The sequence below is a fragment of the Oryza sativa genome, chromosome 5, assembly GCF_034140825.1.
Source record: "Oryza sativa Japonica Group chromosome 5, ASM3414082v1".
Classification (NCBI taxonomy): Eukaryota; Viridiplantae; Streptophyta; class Magnoliopsida; order Poales; family Poaceae; genus Oryza; species Oryza sativa.
The window spans coordinates 18687755-18711109 of NC_089039.1; the positions used below are offsets into that span (position 1 = coordinate 18687755).

General features: G+C 46.5%; 2 protein-coding genes across 3 annotated transcripts; one reads left to right on the forward strand and one right to left on the reverse strand.

The window, feature by feature from the left end:
- Nucleotides 1–758: 758 nt before the first annotated feature.
- On the reverse strand, nucleotides 759–9142 carry LOC4338654 (PH, RCC1 and FYVE domains-containing protein 1). 2 transcript variants are annotated; one of them, XM_015784230.3, is made up of 9 exons: nucleotides 8684–9142; nucleotides 7411–7497; nucleotides 7226–7315; nucleotides 6574–6654; nucleotides 6245–6439; nucleotides 3794–5899; nucleotides 3249–3395; nucleotides 2473–2831; nucleotides 759–1297 (listed from the first exon to the last, which is right to left on the reverse strand). In XM_015784230.3, the coding sequence occupies exons 5-9, from the start codon at nucleotides 6335–6337 to the stop codon at nucleotides 1168–1170; spliced, it is 2835 nt and encodes a 944-aa protein (XP_015639716.2). In that variant the 5' UTR covers nucleotides 6338–6439; nucleotides 6574–6654; nucleotides 7226–7315; nucleotides 7411–7497; nucleotides 8684–9142; the 3' UTR covers nucleotides 759–1167. The 2 variants fall into 2 exon arrangements, with proteins under 2 accessions (XP_015639716.2, XP_066166632.1); XM_066310535.1 differs by lacking the exon at nucleotides 8684–9142 and adding an exon at nucleotides 8184–8388.
- A 5007-nt stretch (nucleotides 9143–14149) lies between these two features.
- On the forward strand, nucleotides 14150–16934 carry LOC136356668 (uncharacterized). The gene is made up of 2 exons (XM_066310912.1): nucleotides 14150–15023; nucleotides 16774–16934. The coding sequence occupies exons 1-2, from the start codon at nucleotides 14150–14152 to the stop codon at nucleotides 16932–16934; spliced, it is 1035 nt and encodes a 344-aa protein (XP_066167009.1).
- The last annotated feature ends 6421 nt before the right edge of the window (nucleotides 16935–23355 follow it).

The window sequence follows — 23355 nt, forward strand, 5'->3', positions numbered from 1 at the left end:
CCTTAGCAAGGAGCTCTGGGTGAAAACCTTGTTCAGTCTTTGGATGGATGACGACGGCGTCATTTGGCGTGGCGACCCTCATGAGGGTGTCGTTTTTTAGAGTCTTCGCTCCGTGGTGGTGTTGTTGGCCTGATGACGGCCGGTTCGGTACTCGGCTTCCCTCTCTATAGCGTGTGTTTGGGCAGTTGGCACATGGTTCGAGGCGTGTGCTCTGGTGCACATCCTTCCTCGACAGCTATCTGTTGATGTAAAACTTTTCTCGTAACATTTTCTCCCTATCTTAATTACATTGGATGACCTCCTTCAATCATTCCAGCAAAAAAAAAAAGTAAGTTACAAGTTATTGTGCCTATTTGCACCTACTATGTAAGTTTGTTTACCATTCATGCAATTTAGCCTCAGAAGGATAACTTCCCCTATACATTTTCATTAGGTGTATCTTGAATTCACCTTTTTCAACTTTGAACTAGTATAAGTTACAATTAATATATAAAATTTACACTAATATATTCATATTTTAATGTACTCAAAAATATTGGTTGTATAGTTTACGAGATAAATGTTCAAAGCGTGATCTGAAAACTTTTGCTAAATAAAATACGCACTATTAAGAATCCCGGGGTAATAATGATTAGTACAGAATTTTGCATAAACGGAGAAAACATACCTCATCCAGACCATGTAAGTTCGACAAATGACGTTCAATCTGGGGGAGCAGAGTAATTGGCATGAAATTTTCGCCAAAACAGGCACTCAAGTCAGCCAGAACAAAGCTTAAATCTTTCAAAGCTACTTTGCATCTCAATCTACAATTAGCACCAAATATTCTTCATCATCATCACTTAGATTTTGCACCTATATTTGCCAATTAAAGGAAAATCAGGAAGATCATAGTCTAAAATTGATGCACTTGCTTATGCATTTACAGGACAGATTAGCCAGCTGCCACTAACCATTTACATAACTTCTGCTTGAACACTCTACATTCCACACAAGGGAAATGGAAGAGGAAAGAATCGTGTAAAAAGAATGCAAGCCCACATTTTTCAAACAGCAGGCCCCTCCTCTTCTGGGCCTAACCAAAATATCATAGCCGCGTCAGCACCCATGCTCAACGGTGAGAGCTTTGAGAGCTTTGTAGTGACTGACCAAGTCAAATTTCTTATGTCAATGATGTACATCATTATCAATACTGCCAACCGATTTGTCGACTACTCGAACATTATACTGCTCGTATACCCGTGCCCGATTCTCTTGCCACCATTGTTCTGCTTGTGTCTCGCTGAAACGCTTCCGGCTGCATTCAGAACATAGAATTAGTGAGTATGCGCCATAACAGAATTAGTGAGTGTGAAAAGTCGAACACAGCTCCATAACAGTCTAAAGTAGAAATCTTCAACTCATATAGCCAGAACATTTTTGACCCCCAGGAATATCCAACCTGGTTATCACTTGGTGTGGCACCAATTTTAAGTATACCTCAGTGAGCCCATGTGTCCTCTCCTTTTCCAACTCTCTCGCTTACATACCCAAGCCCAGCATGATCTGGACAGCCACTCCAGCCTACCTTTTACCTGTCTCCAGAAATGGTGGGCATAATCTCAAATTCCTGCACCATCACCACCAACAATCTCCTCCACCATCTCCAACAATCACCTACTTGCCCCCGAAGGATCTGAAATGCTGGTGTGCCCTTCTCACATCCCTGCAAGGCACCCACTAGCATCCCATTCCAACATCTTCACCCCCAAAATCGTCCCCACAACTCTACATCCTGGACTATCATCAAGGAGCAGATGGGACGAGGTCTCTACTGCATCCATGACATGGCTTGTGGAAGTGGGAGAACACAATAATGCCAAGGAGGGCAGAAAAATCAGGCAAGGCATTTTATTTACCTAAACCTCACTGAATGCTGTTACCTATATCTACTCAATGCTAGATGCTAAATCAAGTCAAATCGAGTTGGATGGCTCTGTGTCGTGGACAGGGTGCTACATCAACTCAAACAGGACAGGATTGATTTGAGGCGGTCACATGATCTGGTTTTGCAAGTTGAAGGTTCTATTTAGACAGGTCTGTTGTCAATAGTTATTATCAAATTATTGTAATATTCATTGCATTCTTGATCTGCACATATATAGAGTAAGTTAATAGTGGTTTTGTGTATCAAGATCCTCTCAACTAGAGGCTACTGCCCACTTCATGTTGTTCTCTCCATAAAAAAAGAGTAAACACTTAAAACCCCAAATATCTATATAGGACAAGCAAAAAATAAGTTGATTATACTATATAGTAAGCCAAATAAATGGAATGCCCAAAAGTGTCAATCACTCAATTGCTGTCATTGCTTGTTAGATCTAGTCTCATAGACTACTCGCCAAACGAATAATGTACTATGTTCAAGATTGATAGACAAGATTTTTGCTGACTAATGACTATATATTTTGCCTCTGTGTGGTTGGTGTGTACCTGAACCGGACCCTCTTGAGATCTCGAGTCCCTCCAGGTAGGGCAGTAAGAGTGATATACACCCCTGGTTCATCTTGCTCTACCCATTCAGATTCATGCTTAGAATCTGAATCGGGTAGCCTTGTTCCATTCTTGGGAATTTCAGGGTGACTCAACTTATTTCTAACTGAAGTTGGTCCATTGGAAACAAGCAAACCATTAGAACCGTTTGAACAGGGTTCTCCAGAACTTCTTGGGCTACCCAAACTCTCAGATGCAACTGATATATCAGTTGGAATAGAAATTCCTGGCAGCGGTGGCAGTCTGCTGTTCTTCACCAGTCCTGCTCCTTCAGGTAGCTTCTCTGCCATGCCCTTCAACTATTACACGAACAAAGAATTGTTAGTGAAAATATTCAACATATTGTACAAAATCATTATTTGAATTTGAAGATGATCATGCATTCTTAGTTTCTTAAATACAAAGTTAAGATCCAAATAATGTCATTTTTAGTTTTCCACTTTCCAACTCCACTAAAGCAGCAGACTGTCTTCTATCAAAAGTAATGCATGCACATTTAGTAGTCATAGACTCGAAACCTAGAAAAGTTGTACTCATCAGGGCCAGTTAGAAGGCACCATGCTGCCTTTGACCAATCCACAGTTCCCTTGGTTTTGACTTTTGAGCCATTCAGTTTTAATCAAGGGGATCCGTTTACACATACTTGCAGTTTTTTACTTTGTTAGTTTACTAATGTCTGTACAGTAGACATCCTACTTGAAGTATAGCAATCTTACCTGTGCAGTTAATGATTTGATAACTTCCTTTGCAGCTTTGCACTTCGCAGTTTCCTCCCCTGCAATTGAAATAGCTTCCTTCAACTGTTTAGTTGTTCTCTCCAAATCAGCTTCCAGTAGCTGAGACTTGCGAGTAAGATTTTCCACCTGAGATATTAAGATTGTTAGAGAATGCATTGTTGAGCATGATCTCACCTTAAACAAATGGGGAGTTTAATGATCTATCTTTCCAATGCTTGAATAAGGCAGTCAAAATATTAAGTAGGTGAAAAACAACTAGTGGGTCCCAAAAAGATAGATGGTTCGCGTCCATGAATAGTCACAACTCACAAGGTAATAAGATTAATAAAATCAGAAGAAAAACAGGACTGCATACAAAAACCAGCAAATTTGCCATGTTCGCACAAGATATTTTGATTTCCATTCAGGTGTCCAAAGATTAACAAATGATGCTCAATATTCAATTAAGTTACATGCCTACAATTTACTGAAGGAGAATACAAATTAGAAAGGTAACTGGATAAAGAATATAGTAAGATATGTACCTGAGACCTCAAACTTAGAACCTCTTGGCTTATGCTATCATTTGGCTTCACACCATCCACCACTCTAGGAGAGGTTAGACCACCCAAAGTAGGTGTTGGAGTTGTGGATCGAGGAGGGCTTGCTCTTCTTGAAACAGGTGATGTTGCCCTTGAAACAATTCTAGATCCAGGAACTGATGCTGAAAAAAATTTCTTTGATGAACCAAAGGATTTTGAGATGTTGAGCCCACTCCAATGAGAACTGCCATTTGGAATAGGGGAAACACGACTGCTATTGAACTCAAACTTCTTGTTTTTCTTCGAAGTTCTGCTATCCATGTGCTTGAAGGATTCCAATGATGACAATCTCGACAACTGGGCATTTGATTTTGTCTCCAACTCCTCGTCAACAGAATCATTGAACCCCTGTATAACAGATCCCCGCTTTGCTGAAGAATATCTATCTGTCTCAGGACCCTTATTCAGCTTGCTGTAGCAGCTATCACATACGCGATAAGGCTTGTTTGGGTTTGGTGCTAATGAAGCTTTCAGAGATTTCTTACTGCTGCAGGCATGACAAAATACAAGTGCACAATTGTAGCAATTATGACGTTTTCTCCTTAGATTAAATGGCAACCGACACCCAGAACACATGGACTGATCAACTCCAGAAACCCACTTGTGAATGCATATTGCTGCAGTGAAGTTAATCCCGCAAACAACAGTTCTGACTTGCTTATCTTTCAGAGCTTCAACCAAAGTAGGAGAACTCCTATCGTCCGTATCTCCATGTCCTAACCGACCATTCGCACCTTTACCCCATGTGTACACCTCAGTCCTTGAAGTCAAGACAGCGACATGATAAGCACCACATGAGATCTCCTCCACAAAGTTTTTATGTAGCTTCCCTTCAACACGCACAGGAAGCATGCCATCTGCTTGTGGATTTCCAAGCTGGCCATAGACAGGACTTCCCATTGTATATACATGCCCAGAGGTAGTCAGCGCCACCGTCATACAGTGACCACAAGCTATTTGACAAAAGTTAGGCTCGACCAAAGCAGCTACACATGTTGGGACAAGTCTTGTATCTTTGTCACCATGTCCTAAACGGCCTTTATCACCATCACCCCATGTAAAAATCTTACCAGAAGAACAGTTGCTAGAACTAGAATTGCCGACCATAACTTCAACAACAGCAGCAGTGTGCCAAACACCACAAGCTGCTCGAACAGTCCGTAGCCCTTTAAGGGATTCCACTTCTCTAGGGACTGAAAGACTCTGTCGATCTCCATGACCTAGAACTCCAAAAGATCCATCTCCAAATGTGAATAGCTGTCCTGCAGAAGTTACTATAGCCGTGTGCCAGGGGCCACATGAAATTGCTGAAACATGTATGCCCTCTAATGGTCCATTGACCCTTTTGGGTACCCAGTGACTGACTTCATTCCCGTGGCCTAAAAGCCCAGAATTGGAAGTACCATTTCCCCAAGTGTACAGATCCCCAGAGAGCGTAACTGCACAAGTGTGGTACTCACCACATGCTACTAGCTCAATGTTCATATTAGCAAGAGCATCAATAAGCTTTGGCTGGGGCACATCACAATCTACACCATGACCAAGACGTCCGCCTGATTCCTCACCCCAAGAGTAGATCTCTCCCTGCTTGGTAACAAGTGTGGCATGCCTTCCCCCACAAGAAATGTTCTGTACATCAAGTTTTACAGCAAATTCCAATGGCTTTGGTATAAGACAATCCATGTTTACACCTGAGGAGTTCCCAACTCTCGAATTGCCACCACCAAGAATCCCCTCCCCAGTCCCCTCTCCCCATATGAAAACATCACCTAGGGCATCACCATCATCATGACCAGAACCATGACTTGATGAACTAACAGCACTGGATAAACTAACACGGAAAGCATCCATTGGGATGCCCCTTGAGTGTAAATTTGTGTTATCTGACTGCCCAGAAGACACGGAATGGACAGAACCGGCATTAGAATCCGATGGGAAGAAGGGCTTGGGTGGGGCTGCATATGACACAATGTCAGAAAATGCCTTCTCCAGACCGACCTTTGGTGGGCTCCCAAATGGACTACGAAGTCGGTAATTTTCAACACCATCCTGTTGCAGGACAATTATCAAGATGTTTGTTATATTAATTGAAGTAGACAGAAGAATAAAATAAAACATGGTCAGTAAGATACAATTCTTATTGTGGTGCTGCAAAGCGATAAATATCTATGTAATGAGATTGTACAGACCATACAGAACAAAGAGAACAGCCTAGGTACGACATAAGACTTTTGCCATGTTGTTCAGATCTTAAAGCAGCAGGCCAAAACCAAAAAATGGAAAAGAAAAAAGATGGAACATACAAAACAGGAAGAGATTGGGTAGTTCTGTATAGGTGACGAACACACAATATAGTGGCATAGTGGGATGAGCTGGGTGGGTAGTGGGAAATACCTTGTGGACACTGTCATTGCTGCTGAAAGGAGAACTCAATGGGGAGCTTCGTCTTGTGTAAGTTCTGGGACTAGTTGTACCAGAGGAAAGCATATCACTTCTCGATTCTGTTCTCCATTTCCTTTGATGACTACGTGTTATGAGGGTTTTTAGCCCAGCAAACCACACTTCGGCTTCATCTTTATCCTTGCATATCTGATATCATGATAAAACCACATCACCAAACAAAATCAATTTGCTACCGAGGAAAGGGGTTTAGTGTGCATCAAAAATGGAAATCGAACCAAGAAGATAAACAGCACATATAAAATGAACAGTATATAACTTACAATGTCCAATGATCTATCATGAGATATGAGAGAAAATGACTGGCATTCCTTTTCTGGTCGTGGATACCTCTGAAAAATTGCCTGCATTGGCAAAAGAGAAACAGACATTGTTAGGGGAGAGTTACAGACCTTAAATATAGTTGAATACTCCCTTGTGAATCGTTTTCCATCAGAAAGCGAATGTAAAAAAAAAAAAACAACATGATGGGACAGATCAATTTGTAACTGCCATATGTAGCTCCTTTTCTGGAGGCAGTGGCAAAAGAGAATCATAAATGAACCATCAGAAGTTGCATCAGTTTGAAGTGGTATGTAATTTGTTGTTATGGGGGCAAGACTAATGATTACAGCTATCTCCTAATGGCATAAGTTGTATCAGTAGTAGATATCAGAAATTTGAACTGTAAAAGTTCTTGTCAGTTGTCAGTAAGAATGCAACGAAACTCCTCTTAAGGAGGGAGAATTATGTTAGGGTAAAAGCTGAAGAGACACCCACAGATGTATTCATAAGGAGTTAACGCCAAAACAAACAAGCAAAAGAAATACACTGTTGTTTTACCAGATATGATATGAGATTTGATCACAATGGCCAATTAGACTTAGAGAAATCTATATTCCTGAAATTTGAAGTTTTCCAGAAATGGTAACTCACCGTTCGTTGTCCAGGAATTATTCTGGACACATGACTCAACCTCAGCTGTTTTTCCTCTTTCCCGGAAAACCATATCAATATAGATTCATCCTGAATGAACAAAAACACCATGAATGTCCATAAATCTGAAGGGTAAACAAAGAGGGCTTTACAACTCAGTGAGAGAAAATGCAAACAAAACTCACATTGGAAAGCCTAAATGGGCAAAATTTTGGCTTCCCTCTGCGCCCGTACTTCAGCAAGTATGCTCCTTTCTTGAGAGCAGTGATGGCCTGAGAAACAGTGGAATGTTGTATCGAGCATCAGTAGTTAGTATCACACTACTATCCTAGTAAAATAATAAAACTAGGTCAAGAAATAACTCTGATTTTAGATGCCACAAAGGAGAGGCATTAAATACAATGGAACAATCACATGCATTCTAATTGGCCATCGACATGTTCTTTCAGACAATTTGAAACTACTTCAGAGCTGGAAATGAACATTATATTATGTATAGCACTATAAACTAATCGGTTAATACTGGAGATGATGAAAATAGCGTTCCAGCTATTACATGGAGAAGTGAATTACTAAAGCAAACTCCCTAATGCACAAGAGATGAAATGCTACATGTTACAGCAAATGCAAAGGTCTCATCAATAATCTCTGAAACAATTATCATCTTTCGAAATAAGGGATTCTCCTAGAAGGGTAGCACATATAGGCTATTCTCTTTGAGGTAAACCATAACTCAGAACTTCATTAAAATTATTCATTGTGCCATGTGAGCACAGAGAGAACAAAATGGAAACTCAAAAAAATGGGCAAAGAATTTTACAAGTTCATTCAAGGAGAAAGTATCTGTCAGAAATTACTGCAGAGAAGACGTGTATTGATCCAATTAACACACTGGCACTTCCCCTCAAAGCAATAGGACATAACTAATATAGCAGTATAGCTCAACTCAATCAATTACCGCACGCAGCATTAACCAACAGCAAAAGAAGGTTGGGAAACCGTTATAGCATACCACTCCCAACTCAATCATACAACCTGCACGAGAGCAAAGTAGTAACAACCAGCAAACAGCCCAATTCGATTGGCCTTCCCCAAAAAAAAAGTTAGCAAACACAATCACTGTAGCCAAATCAATGTCTCTGGAATTATCCAACCCAAGAGGCCAAATAACAGTAATTAAATCGGCTTCCACCACAGAACCCTACTTGCAGGCAGCAGCAAAGCCGAGGCTCCAGACTCCCCAAAATTTTGGTTTCTCCGCGGGGGACACGCAGAGCTACTGCTGCGGTAGCAGAATTCAGCAGCCGCACGAAAACGCACAAACGCAAAGCAAATGCATCTACCATCCAGAGACGCCTTCCCCGCCACGCGCGGCCCCGAGACGAGGAACACACCGACAGCCGGGATTTCCTCGGCATTCCCAAGCCGAGCTAAGCGGAGGATCGGGAAGCGGCTCACCTGCTCGATGTCGCGCTCCACGGCCCCGGGCCGCGCGCCGCCGAGCTCCGACGACGCGTCCGCCCTCGCCCCCCCCCCCCCCCCCCCGCCTCCTCTGGCCGCGCGCGTGCCGCCGCCGCCGCCTCACCGCCTCACCACCGCCCTTCTCCTCCTCCTCCCTGGACCCACCGCCCGCCACATCCCGGCATCCCCCTCCCAATGGCACGGGACCCCGTTCCCGCCCCCCCTCGGGGAGAGCGCGCGCGCGCACAAAAAAAAATCTCCGCGGCGGCGCGGCGGAAGCGCGCGACGGGCTGGGCGGCCGCTGGTGGCCGAAGCGAGGGGGGGAATCGGGGGGGTTTGCGCTGCGTGGGGGGGGGGGGTGGAGAGACCCCCAGAGCGCGCGCGAGAGAGATGTGGAGATCGAGGGCTCGAGGGCGAGGGGGGAGAGAGAGAGAGAGAGAGGAATGGTGCGAGGTGGGAGACGAGACGAGACGAGACGGGGGAGGAGAGGGGAAGGGGGACCTCGCTTTTTTTCGCTTTCCCTTTTTTTTTTCTCCTCTCCCCTTTTTTTTTTACAGAAAAATCAGTTGGGCTGGTATGGTTGGTTTGTTTACGCGTGCGGCTCCCTGCCGCGCGCCGTGCAGTGGGAGGGAGCTGGATGGGCGCTGTAGCCGTTCGCCTTTATTACTACTGGAGTCAGTCGCTCGCCTTCGTCGCCGCCGCCGATTTGCGGGTGGATGCGCCGCGAGCGGTGGTGCGGATGGGGTGGGGCCCACGTGGCAGTGAGAGAAGAGAGAGTGAGGCGGCCGGCGAGGGGAATCTCGGCGGGAGTGGGGGATAGAGAGCGACGCGTGGAGGTACGACGCACCACTGCTAGTACTTTGTTGTAGGAGTACGTGCTGCTGCTGCGGTGGTGCTGTGGACTGCTGGTTTCTGGACTTCTGACCCGCCGCGTCAGAAGTTTTTTCGCCTGTTTCTGCCCAGGCGTGGAAGATTTTGGGGCTATTTTTGGTTTTGGTTTGACGTTATTTTTTTTTGTCCTTTCAATTTTCCGGTAGCTTTGAATAATATATTCTCCCGGTTTCGTATTATATAAGTCGTTTGAATTTTTCTCGGTTTCGTATTATATAAATCGTTTGAATTTTTTTTTCTAGTGAAACTTTTTAAGTTTGACCTAGGTTTTTAAAACACAAAATAAATATGAAAATATATTTAATGTTATATTTAATTAAACTAATTTGGTATTATAGATGTTGCTATTTTTTATATATATTAAGTAAAATGTAAAAATTTTTGAATAGAAAAAAAATCAAAACGACTTATAATATAAAAGTCAGGGTTATGGGTCTGGCAAACTCTCTACCCTTCGATATACGTTACGTATCGACATGGCATACCCACGCGTACGCGAACATTTCCTTCATAATCTAAGGAAACTTTTCACGAAATTAACAGATGGGAAGAATCCTTCTCGGACAAGAACTGGGTTACCTACGTATCGTGCTAGGTCTGGTGTGTTCGAGTCCTACTTGGAGAGCATCAGACATATGGTATAAAAGGGACCCCCCGGGGAGGGCATAAGGGATCGAATCTCAGAGCCAACACAACCAACATAACCTACGAAGCCGGAGCCTGCGAAGAGACAAGTCGTCGAGAGCTAGTCGAATCAACTCGATTACAACCTCGCCGGATCTGACAAGTTCCATCTTTTCCTTTGTAAGCTGTGTTTTCCACCGTATAATACCATATCAACTGGATTAGGGCTATTACCTGTCAAGGGGCCTGAACCAGTATAATTCTTGTCTTTTGATTGCTCGATGTCGTACTACGTAGATCCTTGTACCAGCGTACCCCAATACCCTCTATATCCGGTCTACGGGTATCACCCGTCGACAGTGGCGCGCCAGGTAGGGGCACTTGGTACTCAAGGTTCTACTACTATGCCATCAAGCTTCGTCGACAACAACGTCAACACCAGCTCCAGCCAAGCACTCTCGACTTCAACGATGCTGGTATGGACTCAAGTGGGCGAAATCGTCTTCCCGGTTTACACCACGATGCCGATCTCAACCGGTCCTCCAATGACTGAAAACTAGAACGCAGTGGCTACAAACCAAGACGGCTCCATGTCGAAAAATCCACCCGTTGAAACGGAGAACGGATTACCGACTACATCCAAACTTGGGAAGGATTCTGATGCGGCCAAGTCTTGTCCCTCCGACGTAAATCACGGGCCGACAAAGATGACTTCTGAAGCTATCAGGTCTTGGTGTCCTATCCACAAAACCAAGAAACATACCCTTCAAGATTGCTGGGTATTCATCAACGTCCGTGCTGAAATTCGCGCCTGCAAAGAACGTGGAATTCAACGTATTTCTCCAACTCGGGATGTCTATTGTCCTATCCACAAGACAAAGAATCACGATCTCTCGAGCTGTAAAGTTCTCCTCGGCGCCATGAAAGCCCCGTCTCCTAAGTCATACGTCCCCGCCAGGGATAACGGCAAGGAACAGGGAGCGACTCCAGCCTCAGATCGATTCGTTGGGGTAATCGATCTCGATCCTCACGAACCATCGGTCTTACATCTCCTCGAAGACTACGGGTCATCGACAACAAGTGCGCCGCGGGAGGTACTAGTTATCGATGACGTTGGCACGTCAGCGCAAGCCAACGCAGAAGCGGCGAATCAATCGACTACTCCAGCCTAGCACATCAGGGCTATTCAAGCTATACTGAGGGAAACTCCTTACGATCCCGTTCTGAATGACGACCTCGAGCGTTGGACAGAACAATTACGGGAGTCGGTGACCAACCTCAGCAATGCGTTCGAAGAGGTCGCTACCGCAGCACACCAAGATCAGCCACCAATCGGCAACCCCAATGGTGAAGATCCGGAGCGGAGGGAATCGCCTCGACAGGCTACCCCTCCACCTCGTGGCACTGGCGATCTTCGAGATCAAATTAACGGTCGCCGAGAAGCACGGCGCACACGGGACGACGCAAATCGCTCTCGGCGTCATGTTTCTTCACGGCACCATGATCGAGGAGACCGCCAAAACGAGGACCGAGAATGCAACGATCGCGAACGGCGGGGGCCAGACAATACTGGTCATGGCCATCGCCGCAACGACGACGACGAAGGAGATCGGCGCCGAGATAACAGCGAGAGACAACGACAAGATTCCCGGGATCCAGGTCGTCATCCTCGTAATCGTACGCCGGAGCCAACCGACCCATCGTCATCGTCATCATCCGTGTCCTCTTCATCATCAGACAGACATCCACGAAGGTCACGCGACCGCCGGCAACCCACCGCCCCCAGTGCTGGGTGTAGGGCTTTCGGTCGTTCCCTACGTGATGTCCGATGGCCTGAGAGATTGCGACCCGGGGCCATTGAAAAGTATGATGGGAGCACCGACCCGGAAGAATTCCTTCAAGTCTACTCGACAGTGCTTTATGCTGCCGGAGCAGATGACAACGCGTTGGCGAACTATTTACCAACTGCGTTGAAGGGTTCTGCACGTTCATGGCTGATGCATCTTCCTCCCTACTCAATCTCCTCGTGGATAGACCTGTGGCAACAGTTCGTCGCCAATTTCCAAGGAACATACAAGCGCCACGCGATCGAAGACGACTTACACACGTTAACACAGAACTCGGGGGAATCATTGAGGGAATACGTTCGGCGCTTTAATGAGTGCAGAAACACTATTCCTGAGATTACCGACGCTTTTGTAATTCGTGCCTTCAAGTCCGGTGTCAGAGATCGCTACACTACCCAGGAGTTGGCAACAAGACGCATCACAACTACTCGAAGATTATTCGAGATCGTTGAGCGGTGCGCCCACGTGGATGACGCGCTAAGACGCAAGAACAACAAGCCGAAGACCGGGGGAGAGAAGAAACCAGCCGTAGACGCATCTGAGTCAAGCAAGAAGAAAAATCGCAAAAACGGGAAAAGGAAAGCTCAAGCGGAAGTCCTCGCAGCTGAGTACGCGAACCCTCCCAAGCGCCCAGACCCACAGGGCAGCGATACAAAGAAATCATGGTGCCCCATACACAAAACGGACAGACATTCTCTGGAGGATTGCCTTGTTTTCAAAAAGTCGCTCGAGAAGCACATGGCGTTTGAAAAGGGCAAGCGAGTATGCGTTGTCGAGAAGAATGAGGAGACACCTCCTCACGAATCAGACTCTGCGTACCCGGACTCCGACCTCCACGTCTCACACATCTTCGGCGGCTCCACAACGTACTCCTCCAAGCGAGAATACAAGAAAGTGGAACGTGAAGTCTGTTCGACGTGGCAGGGGGCTGCACCCAAGATGAAGTGGTCTGAGCAGAGAATAGAGTTCTCGGAGGAGGACCACCCCAAAACCTCTGTTATCCCAGGATGATATCCGATCGTGGTCGAGCCCACTATTCTAAACGTCAAGGTAGCACGAGTTCTCATCAACGGTGGCAGCTCGATCAATCTCCTCTTCGCCAGCACTCTGGATGCAATGGGAATTCCGCAAAGTGAGTTAACACCAACTGATCAACCCTTCCATGGAATTACTCCCCAATCATCATCCAGACCTTTGGGCAAGATCACATTGCCCGTGACCTTCGGCCAAGCCAACAACTTCCGAACAGAGCATATCACCTTCGATGTCACTGAATTCGATACAGCTTATAACGCCATCATCGGGAGAACTGCACTTGCGAAGTTAATGGCCGCATCACACTACGCATATCAAGTGCTCAAGATGCCAGGACCGAAGGGAACAATCACTATTCAGGGGAACGCAAAGCTGGCGGTGCAGTGCGACAAGCGGAGCCTCGACATGGTCGAGCAAACGCCCACCCCACCCACCACGTTTGAGCCACCCAAGAAAGTGAGCAAGCTAAACAAGACGCCGAAGCCAGATGGCGCCATCAAGATCGTTCCACTCTCTAGTGCTAACCTCGACAAGACTGTCAAAATCGGGGCTACACTAGATGAGAAATAGGAACTCGCGCTCATCACCTTCCTCCGCGATAATGCCGACGTGTTCGCTTGGCAGCCGTCCGACATGCCGGGGGTCCCCAGGGAGGTGATTGAGCACAAACTAATGGTGCGACCCGATGCCAAGCCCACAAGACTCAAGGAGGTGCAGAAGCTAACCGGATGCATGGCAGCATTAAGCAGATTCGTCGCTAGGATGGGAGAACAAGGACAGGCCTTTCTTCGCCTTGTTGAAGAAACAAGACAAATTTGTATGGACACAGGAAGCCGAAGAGGCATTTATTGCACTCAAGCGCTACCTATCAAACCCCCCTGTATTCGTTGCTCCCCAACCTAATGAAGAATTATTCCTTTATATTGCCGCCACGCCATATTCCGTTAGCACCGTCATTGTCGTCGAGAGAGAGAAAGTACAGCGACTAGTTTATTACTTCAGCGAAGCTCTCCATGACGCAAAGACAAGATATCCACAGATTCAAAAACTGCTCTACGCAGTCATCATGACATCAAGGAAGCTACGCCACTACTTTCAAGCCCACAGAGTCACAGTTGTCTCCTCCTTCCCACTTGGCGAAGTTGTGAGAAACAAAGAAGTTGTCGGCCGCATCGCTAAATGGGTAGTCGAGCTAAGCCAGTTTGATATCCACTTTGTGCCGCGAACAGCCATCAAATCTCAGGTACTCGCCGACTTCATGGCCGATTGGACCATGCCAAATAATAAGTCAGATAACCAAGGCGACAATGAGACATGGACAATGGCGTTCGATGGCGCACTCAACAGCCAAGGAGCAGGGGCAGGATTTATCTTAACATCTCCCTCCGGAGATCAATTCAAGCACGCAATTCACCTCAACTTCAGGGCAACCAATAACACTACAGAATACGAAGGACTACTCGCCGGGATACGAGCTGCAGCCGCACTTGGGGCCAAGCGACTAATCGTCAAAGGGGACTCTAAGCTAATCGCAAACCAGGTGCACAAAGACTACAAATGCTCCAACCCCGAGTTATCCAAGTATCTCTCAGAAGTCAGGAAGCTAGAGAGGAGGTTCAATGGGATCGAGGTCCGGCACGTCTATAGCAAGGACAACGTCGAGCCAGACGACCTAGCACGACGCGCATCCAGACGAGAGCTGCTCGAGCCCGGCACCTTTCTCGACGTCCTGACGAAGCCATCGGTGAAAGAAGTAAGCGGCGAAGTTGGCCCGAACACCCCCGACATCAGCTCGGAGGTAACCGAGGCAGAACACGCCGTTGCTGACATCGAAACTACAGACGACTGGCGCAGCCCATTAATCAAATTCATCAGCAGTGAGGAGTTACCCGAGGACGATACAGAGGCTGAGAAAATAATCCGCAAAGCAAAGATCTATTGTATGGTCGGCAACGACTTATACAAAAAAGCGTCAAACGGGATATTTCTCAAATGCGTCTCTACCGACGACGGCAGACAACTCCTCCTTGACATACATGAAGGCATATGCGGGTCACACGCCGCCGGTCGGACATTGGTCGGCAAAGCCTTTCGACAAGGGTTTTTCTGGCCAACCGCCCTTAAAGATGCATGCGACATGGTCCAGCGATGTGAAGCCTGTCAATTCCACAGCAAGCACACTAAGCTACCTGCACAAGCGCTCCAGACAATCCCTCTGACTTGGCCGTTCTCATGCTGGGGGCTAGACTAACTTGGGCCATTCCCATGAGGACAGGGCGGCTACAGATTCCTATTTGTGGCGATCGACAAGTTCACCAAGTGGATCGAAGCAGTACCCACCGGGGAAATCAAGGCCGATAATGCTATCAAGTTCATCAGAGGGATATTTTGCAGATACGGACTACCGCACCGCATCATAACCCACAACGGCTCTCAATTCATCAGCGCCGATTTCCAGGATTACTGCATCGGCTTGGGAGTCCAAATATGTTTCGCCTCGGTCTCTCACCCTCAAAGCAATGGACAAGTCGAAAGGGCGAACGACATAGTACTACAAGGGATAAAAACCCACGTCTACGACAGACTCATGTCACACGACAAAAAATGGGTTGAAGAACTCCCATCAGTACTATGGGCCGTGCGCACTACACCGACAACATCCAATAAGGAAACACCCTTCTTCCTCGTGTACAATTCTGAAGCCATGCTCCCCGACGAGTTACGGCATCAAAGCACACGAGTACAGAAGCATTCCGACGAGAACCAGGAGAATCAGCGAGAGATCGATCTAAACCTTCTCGAGGAGCATCGTGAGCGAGTTGCCATCCGAGCAGCTAGCTATCAACAGGCCCTCCGCCGTTATCATGAGAAGCGCATCCGAGCACGCATACTTTCGATCGGCGACTACGTCCTTAGACGAGTTCAAACCCAAGCGGGGCGAAACAAACTCTCACTAAAATGGGAAGGACCCTACACGATCACACAAGTCTTGCGGCCAGGCGCATTCAAAATCGCTGACGGCGACGTTCGCGAACTAGCAAATTCGTGGAACATTGACCAACTACGTAAATTCTATGTATGAGTCAATACCGCTATACCTGTAAGCACCCTTACAGTATCAATAAAGCCTATTCCTAGGTCTCATATCACGACCAAAGTGTTTTCACCCAATGACCCCTTACTCTGACGACGCCTAGCGTTGAAACCTGTCCTTATGTCCCTTTACGCCGTCTCGACAAGGCCTCCGAGGAACCTAAGGGATCTTCGGCTAGGGACGCCCAGAGCCGATAAGGCCTTGTCAGATCCTTTAGAGACGAAAGACCATGTAAGATCTGGTCGTGTAAGAGTTCTCGCCGTGCGTATTAACCAAGCCGTGTAATCGGAAACCAAGCTTTCCAACTTCACGGCTGGGGGCTAGGATCAGAGCTTATTCAACCAAGACGGGCCAAGGGTCCAGGAGCCTTGTCACCCGAGGAAATCCCTCCTACGACAAGGCTGGGGGCTAGGGAGAGTGTACGACTCAAACGGCTAACTAAAGTCGTTAACTGAGAACACACTCTTACACACACAACATCCAGAGTAAGAAAACATTTGTTAAAGATAGATTTCTTTATTCACATAATAATTCTTACTGTTTTTTTACATAAATCTCCCACTACATTACACTTTTTCCTAAGACATCTGTAACAGGCCACGAGTACTACCAAGAGGGCCAATGCCAGTTCATAGACTGGAATACCTTCTCGGCTAATGGCGACATCGACCTCGCAAGGTGGTCTATCTCCGTCGGAGTCCTCCGAGAACAAGCAAACCCTTCATGGAGGAATTCAAGATCCAGGCGCGGGCGGTGATCTCGCAGGCAAGCTAGTACATGTCCTCCGGCATATCGGCTCGCTCGATGACACTCTTGCTTCAAGGCTTCGTCGATACGCTTGCCGATGCCATCGAGTTGGGGACAGGCCCCGTTGAGCCACGAGATATACCCGGCCGCCGATTCCTCAGGATCGCCGCGGACTACTCGAAGCTCCCTGCATACCCGGGCCATTGAGGTATAGCAATTCTTTAAATATGACGCAAACCACACCTCGCGGCCTCGGAGCGTTTCCACGGCTTGCTCTTTCTTCATGGCTAGCATGGTTCTGTCGAGTTCCGCCACTTCAAATTTCGTCTTCCAATACTAGATGCGATGATCTTGGGTTGCAAGGGCATCCTCGAGACCTGCTAAACATAACGACCACTAAGACAAGCTGGAAACCACTAACCCAACACGGAGTTAAAAAGGCTACTCACTTGAGGTGGTTGTCGCCATGTCGACCTTCACATCAAGAGTTTGGTCCTCGACGTCATGTGGGATGTGTGGTTCAAACTCGAGTACCGGAATTATCGCCAGTGACTCGGGCTGCCCAGTGACTCGGGCTGCCCGCGCTGCTGGACATCCTCGTCATCAGCATCTCTACAATCGACAAGAAAAACTTCCGAGATCAACATTGAACAAGGATGGTAATCACATGCACGAAGGCAACCAGAGTTCAAGATTTACAAATGACAAAAATACAAGAAGTCCTATTCTTCAAAAAGAGGGAGGACAGACTCCCCCAGGTCACTGACTTCTTCCATCACCTCTCTACGCGTGTCGCTTGCCGCCCCCTGATCCAAGATCTCACGCAGATCAAGTTCAGGGCGCGACAACCTTACACACGCAAGGACGTGACACGCCCCGGTGAAGATACCGTTGGACGTCTCCTCCGCGATCCTGGCCGTATGCTTGGAGGGGATTTCCCCTATCGCCGTCGCCAGCTCCGCAAGAGAAGAAGTCAACGAGAACTCATCGGGGTTCACCGGGATCGTGGACTCGACGCCGCACTCCCTGGCGAGCTGGTGGAGGCCGGTGTAGGTGACCCGCAGCGAACCACGGATCTCGGAGAGATTGTCTCCAAGTTCCGACATGCAGACCTCGAGCCCTTTGCGTTGACGCTCGTTCCCGGCCACCAGCTCCCTCATCTTCGTGAGGTCCTCGCGGGCCTCAGCCAGTTCCCGCACCAACCGCTCAGCACACGCGTTTGCCGCTGCCGTCTCCGCCCTCGCCTCTGAGATCTCGCGGCCGATGCCGCGAGCACCGGCTTCGAGAAGGCGCCTCATCTTGGCTTGGAGCTCCTCCCAGGAGAGGACGGTCTCTGGCAGACCACGACCTCCAGCAGGGTCGCTGACGGGGCCGCTCGGCGTCACCTCCCGACTCCCGACCACGGGAACGACATCTGTTGATGCCGTGGCAGGGGATGCACTGGATGTTCCCCCGGCCTTGGCCCGAGCTGCTTTCGCCCGCGCCTCCCTATAAATCGCCATGAATCAAAACTCCACTCGAGCAGAAGACACGAGAATCTAAAAGTTTCTTCACTTACTTCTCGCCGATCGTCACAATGCGCTGACGTCGCGCAGGCGGAGGAGATGTGTCGGAAGCCTACAAGACAACCGACATAGGGTGAGAACAAATCTTCCTCGCTACATAAATGGATGATAAGGTGAAAATTACCGAGGGAGTCTCCGCCTTGCGGCGGTGTCCGAGCACAGACGAGAATTTCCTCGCCTTAGTCGGAGCTTTGCCACCACTAGTAGTGGCAGCGTCAGACGCCTCCTTGACGACCTTCTCTTTCAGAGATGCCGCCACCTGATGATCCGCGAGCGGACCGACGACATCAGTCAAAGGAAGGGCTTACGCTAAATCATGTCATAAGCTGATTTTGAGCAAAAGAAGGCGGACGCTTATCGAATGAACTCACATTGATTGCTTCGTCACGCTCCGCCGCTCCCTTTTCACAAAGGGGCACGGGGATGTCGCTCGCCGTGGTCGGGCCGCTGATCATCACCTGACCAACACGCCGCTCCACGATTTCGCTGCTCAGACCTGTCAAGAAGAAATTAGTTTTTGATAGGTCAGAGGGGATCGCGAGTACAAGCATATCGAAGTGAATGCGAGAAAGATACCCCGAGGAGAAACCCGGGTCGCGTCATCTGGCCCGGAATAGTTATAGGCCGGGTGGGCCCGAGCCTGGAGCGGCTGGATTCACCTACCGACGAAGTCTGCAACGACTTCATATCCCGATAAACCCCGTTCTCGGAGATTATCGATGATGTCGATAAACGATTGGAGAGAGGGGGCCAAGGGGGGCTTGGCGGTCCAGACTGGAATCTTGTCCAGTTGTTCCTCGGGAACAACGAGGACCGGATTTGAGTCCTTGATTTCAAGGTAAAACCACCTGTTCCGCCATTTACTGCGAGAAGAGGGGCACTGGAAGGGGACATAGCGCGACTTCATCCCGTCACGAAGTCGGAACCCAACGGAACCGGACACCCTATTGGATTCCATCCAGCGCAACTCGTAATAAAAGCGGAACAGATCAAGAAAGGGCTCTACCCCAATGTAGGCCTCGCAAAGATGCACAAGGACGCTAAGGAAAGCGATGGAATTGGGGTTCAAGTGCAGCGATGGAATTGGGGTTCAAGTGCAGAAGAGAAAGCCCATAGAAATTCAAGACCAGCAGAAGGAATTCGGAGGGTGGAGGGAGAAACCCGCAGACAACATAATCTTCGATCGCAACCATGCAACCTAAGATGGGCTGAGGATCAGTACCTCCTGCTTCCCTCTCCGCGTTTCCACGGCCAGGAAGGGCGCCATCCTCCTGGAGCTTCTTTAGGGTCGCGCTAGTGGAAGTCGACTTGCCGAGATCCATCGCAGCTGCAAGATCGCCGGAGATGGACCTAAAGCTGACGAAGCTAGGGTTCTTTATGACGGCGGAGAAGGCGAGGAGTGCTAACGGGCGGTGTGTGCTTGACGGAGTGGGCGGACTTCAAAATGCGCACTTAAAATCCCTTTAAATAGGCGCACCCCCGACGGTGCGAATTCCAAGGAACTGAGAGAAATCCCCGAAGGAAATTTCTAGGTCCGTTACGCGCGGCAGTTTTTGACTTTAGTTCAAAATTCACTCGTGACCGTTGGGCTTCAAACGGCATGCTTGACTACAAGTCATCTCCGTGGTCCTCGCACCTGGAATGATAACGTTCTCGACACCCGAAGTCGCAAATGGTCGCACGAGTTCATTTTGAGTAGAAGTCAGGGGCTACTGTCAGGGTTACGGGTCTGGCATACCCTCTACCCTTCGATATACGTTATGTATCGACATGGCATACCCACGCGTACGCGGACATTTCCTTCATAATCTAAGGAAACTTTTCACGAAATCAACAAATGGGAAGAGTCCTTCTCGGACAAGAACTGGGTTACCTACGTGTCGTGCTAGGTCTGGTGTGTTCGAGTCCTACTCGGAGAGCATCAGACCTATGGTATAAAAGGGACCCCTCGGGGAGGGCATAAGGGATCGAATCTCAGAGCCAATACAACCCACATAGCCTACGAAGCCGGAGCCTGCGAAGAGCCAAGTCGTCGAGAGCTAGTCGAATCAACTCGATTACAACCTCGCCGGATATGGCAAGTTCCATCTTTTCCTTTGTAAGCTGTGTTTTCCACCGTATAATCCCATATCAACTGGATTAGGGCTATTACCTGTCAAGGGGCCTGAACCAGTATAATTCTTGTCTTTTGATTGCTCGATGTCGTACTACGTAGATCGTTGTACCAACGTACCCCAATACCCTCTATATCCGGTCTACGGGTATCACCCGTCGACAAGATGTATGGAATGCTAGTAGTTTATAATAGCCAGCTGGATTAACGGAGTCATGTTCGGCTAAACTTATAGAGTGCAGTCAAATCTACCATAGCAACCCACAAATTAATAGTGTAAAAAAAACTTATCTAAATTTTGACACCACCAATATTTCAAAAATGCTTCAACCCGAAATTCTTTATCCTAACCACAAACTAATAGTGCCAAAAACTTATCTAAATTTTTGACACTACCGATATTTGGTAGTGCTTCAAACCCTATACCAAACTCACTTATTTACTCCTAAGTTGGAGTACATGTGAGAGAAACAAAAGTTTTGCTAAAAGTACAGCATTATATTCTTTCTGTTTCAGTTAATTTGTTTTTCACCATGTGATTGTTTAACTATCGTTTGTACTCCCTCCATCCCAAAATATAATAAGTTTTAGAGTTGGACACAGTTATTAAAAAAGTAAGTAGAGTGAATGGTAGAGGGTTGTGATTGGATGACTAATGGAGGTATGTGGGAAAAGTGAATGGTGGAGGGCTGTGATTGGTTGGAAAGAGAATGTTGGTGGAGAAGTTGTTATATTTAGGGACAAATCGTAAGGGTTAAAAGTTGTTATATTTAGATATGGAATTTACATTAAAATATGTTAAGTTTGCGAAGTGAGGTTAGCTAAACTAGTTAGTTTACTTGTGATAAAATTAGCCCATCCTAATTCAAGTCCTATATTCTAAGCTTGTATTTATGGCTAATTATTTTTTTAATGGTAGACGACGTATTGTTGACAATGAGACACCCTGTGATGACTTTGTTGATATCAAGATATGTTGGCCTAGTCTTCAGCGAGGCGTCCCGTGATAATTTCATTGATCTCAAGATATAGGTCCAGTTTTTTGGAGGTGCTTATAGGAGTAGTGTATCCGTGCGTGTGCGTTTATAGGGATGAGTATACGCATATTATGACCGCCCGCTGTTTCTATATATATGTCATTTTTTTTAGTAAAGTTCATCACCGGTCCTTAAACTTGTATCGTTGTGTCATCCCGGTCCCTAAACTCGCAAATTGACCGTTCAGGTCCTCAAACTTGTTCGACAGTGTCATCCCGGTCCCTAAACTTGTAGATCACTCGTTTAGGTCCTCCAACTTGTTAAGTTGTGTCACCCCGGTCCCTAAACAGGACGGTCTAAAGACTTTATATTTAAAAATAATTCATAACTTTTTCATGTGAACTCTAATGAAGACAAACTTTATATCAAACTTGTAGCCCTCGACGCGATCTACAACTTTGTAGTTGATTTTTTTTATTTTAAGTCATTTTTTATCCCAAAATGTAATTTTAAAATTAAAATTTCAAAATCTATAAACATGTAACAATATTTTGAGACCCTAAACAGTTTTAATTCAAAAACTTTTCAACTACAAAGTTGTAGGTCGCGTCGAGGGCTACAATTTTGATATAAAGTTTGTCTTCATTAGAGTTCACATGAAAAAGTTATGAATTATTTTTAAATATAAAGTCTTTAGACCGTCCTGTTTAGGGACCGGGGTGACACAACTGAACAAGTTGGAGGACCTAAACGAGTGATCTGCAAGTTTAGGGATCGGGATGATACAGTCGAACAAGTTTAAGAACCTAAACAGTCGATTTGCGAGTTTAGGGACCGGAATGACACAACGGTACAAGTTTAGGTACCGGTGATGGAATTTACTCTTATTTTTTTATGAAAAAATATGGCATCGTTAATTTCAAATAACTTTTTCTATATATTCGATCACATTTTACCCTTCCGTGGGCAAATTCATGAGTATTCACAATTTGCTCCCGAGAGGAATAGGTCTATCATTTTCAGTATTTGTGTTGCTTTAATAGCATGTTGATTTTGTTTCTCCAATGAATGTAGTCACGTGGGTAGTTCTCTTGTAAGATGCTCCAATTAAAAGCGGGCTAGCACCTTAAGCTTCCAACTAACTTGCCTCTAGCAAAATTATTATTTTCCAAGATAATTAAATGAAAAAGAGAGAGAGAGAAAAAATTTGTCAGCTTCCTATGTCAATGACAATGACATACACTACTAATCTAAATACAGAATATGTCAAAATTCATTGTATTAAGATATGTCACATTGTAGTACAGGATAGGCTTATTTCGTGACAGAGTCGGTATGTATACGTCCGTCAATAGGTTAACTAGGAGTGTTAACTCGGTTATTCGTAGTGGTAGTTGAAGCGTGACATGGGAGCGGTTTTCCCTCTCATGCTATGCACACTGGGAGGAGGGGAGCAGGAATAGACGACTTCTTTTTAAGCAGTAGAGAAACACCGGTACACCGGTTAGGTTTAGCCATTTAGCTTTAGGATGGTGAATGGAGTAGTGAATTATTAACTATATAGGGTAGGGTTACTAGAGAAATGAATAATCACAAAAGAGAGAATTTAATATTATTTGTATGCATAAAGGACAATTGATAGGGATGGTTGGTACACCTTAATTTTTAATTATTAATGAGTAAATTTCAAAAAACTACATATTTAAAGTAATGTATCATAAAGCTATATATTTAACAATAAATTTATCACAAAACTACACTTATAAGACTAAGTAT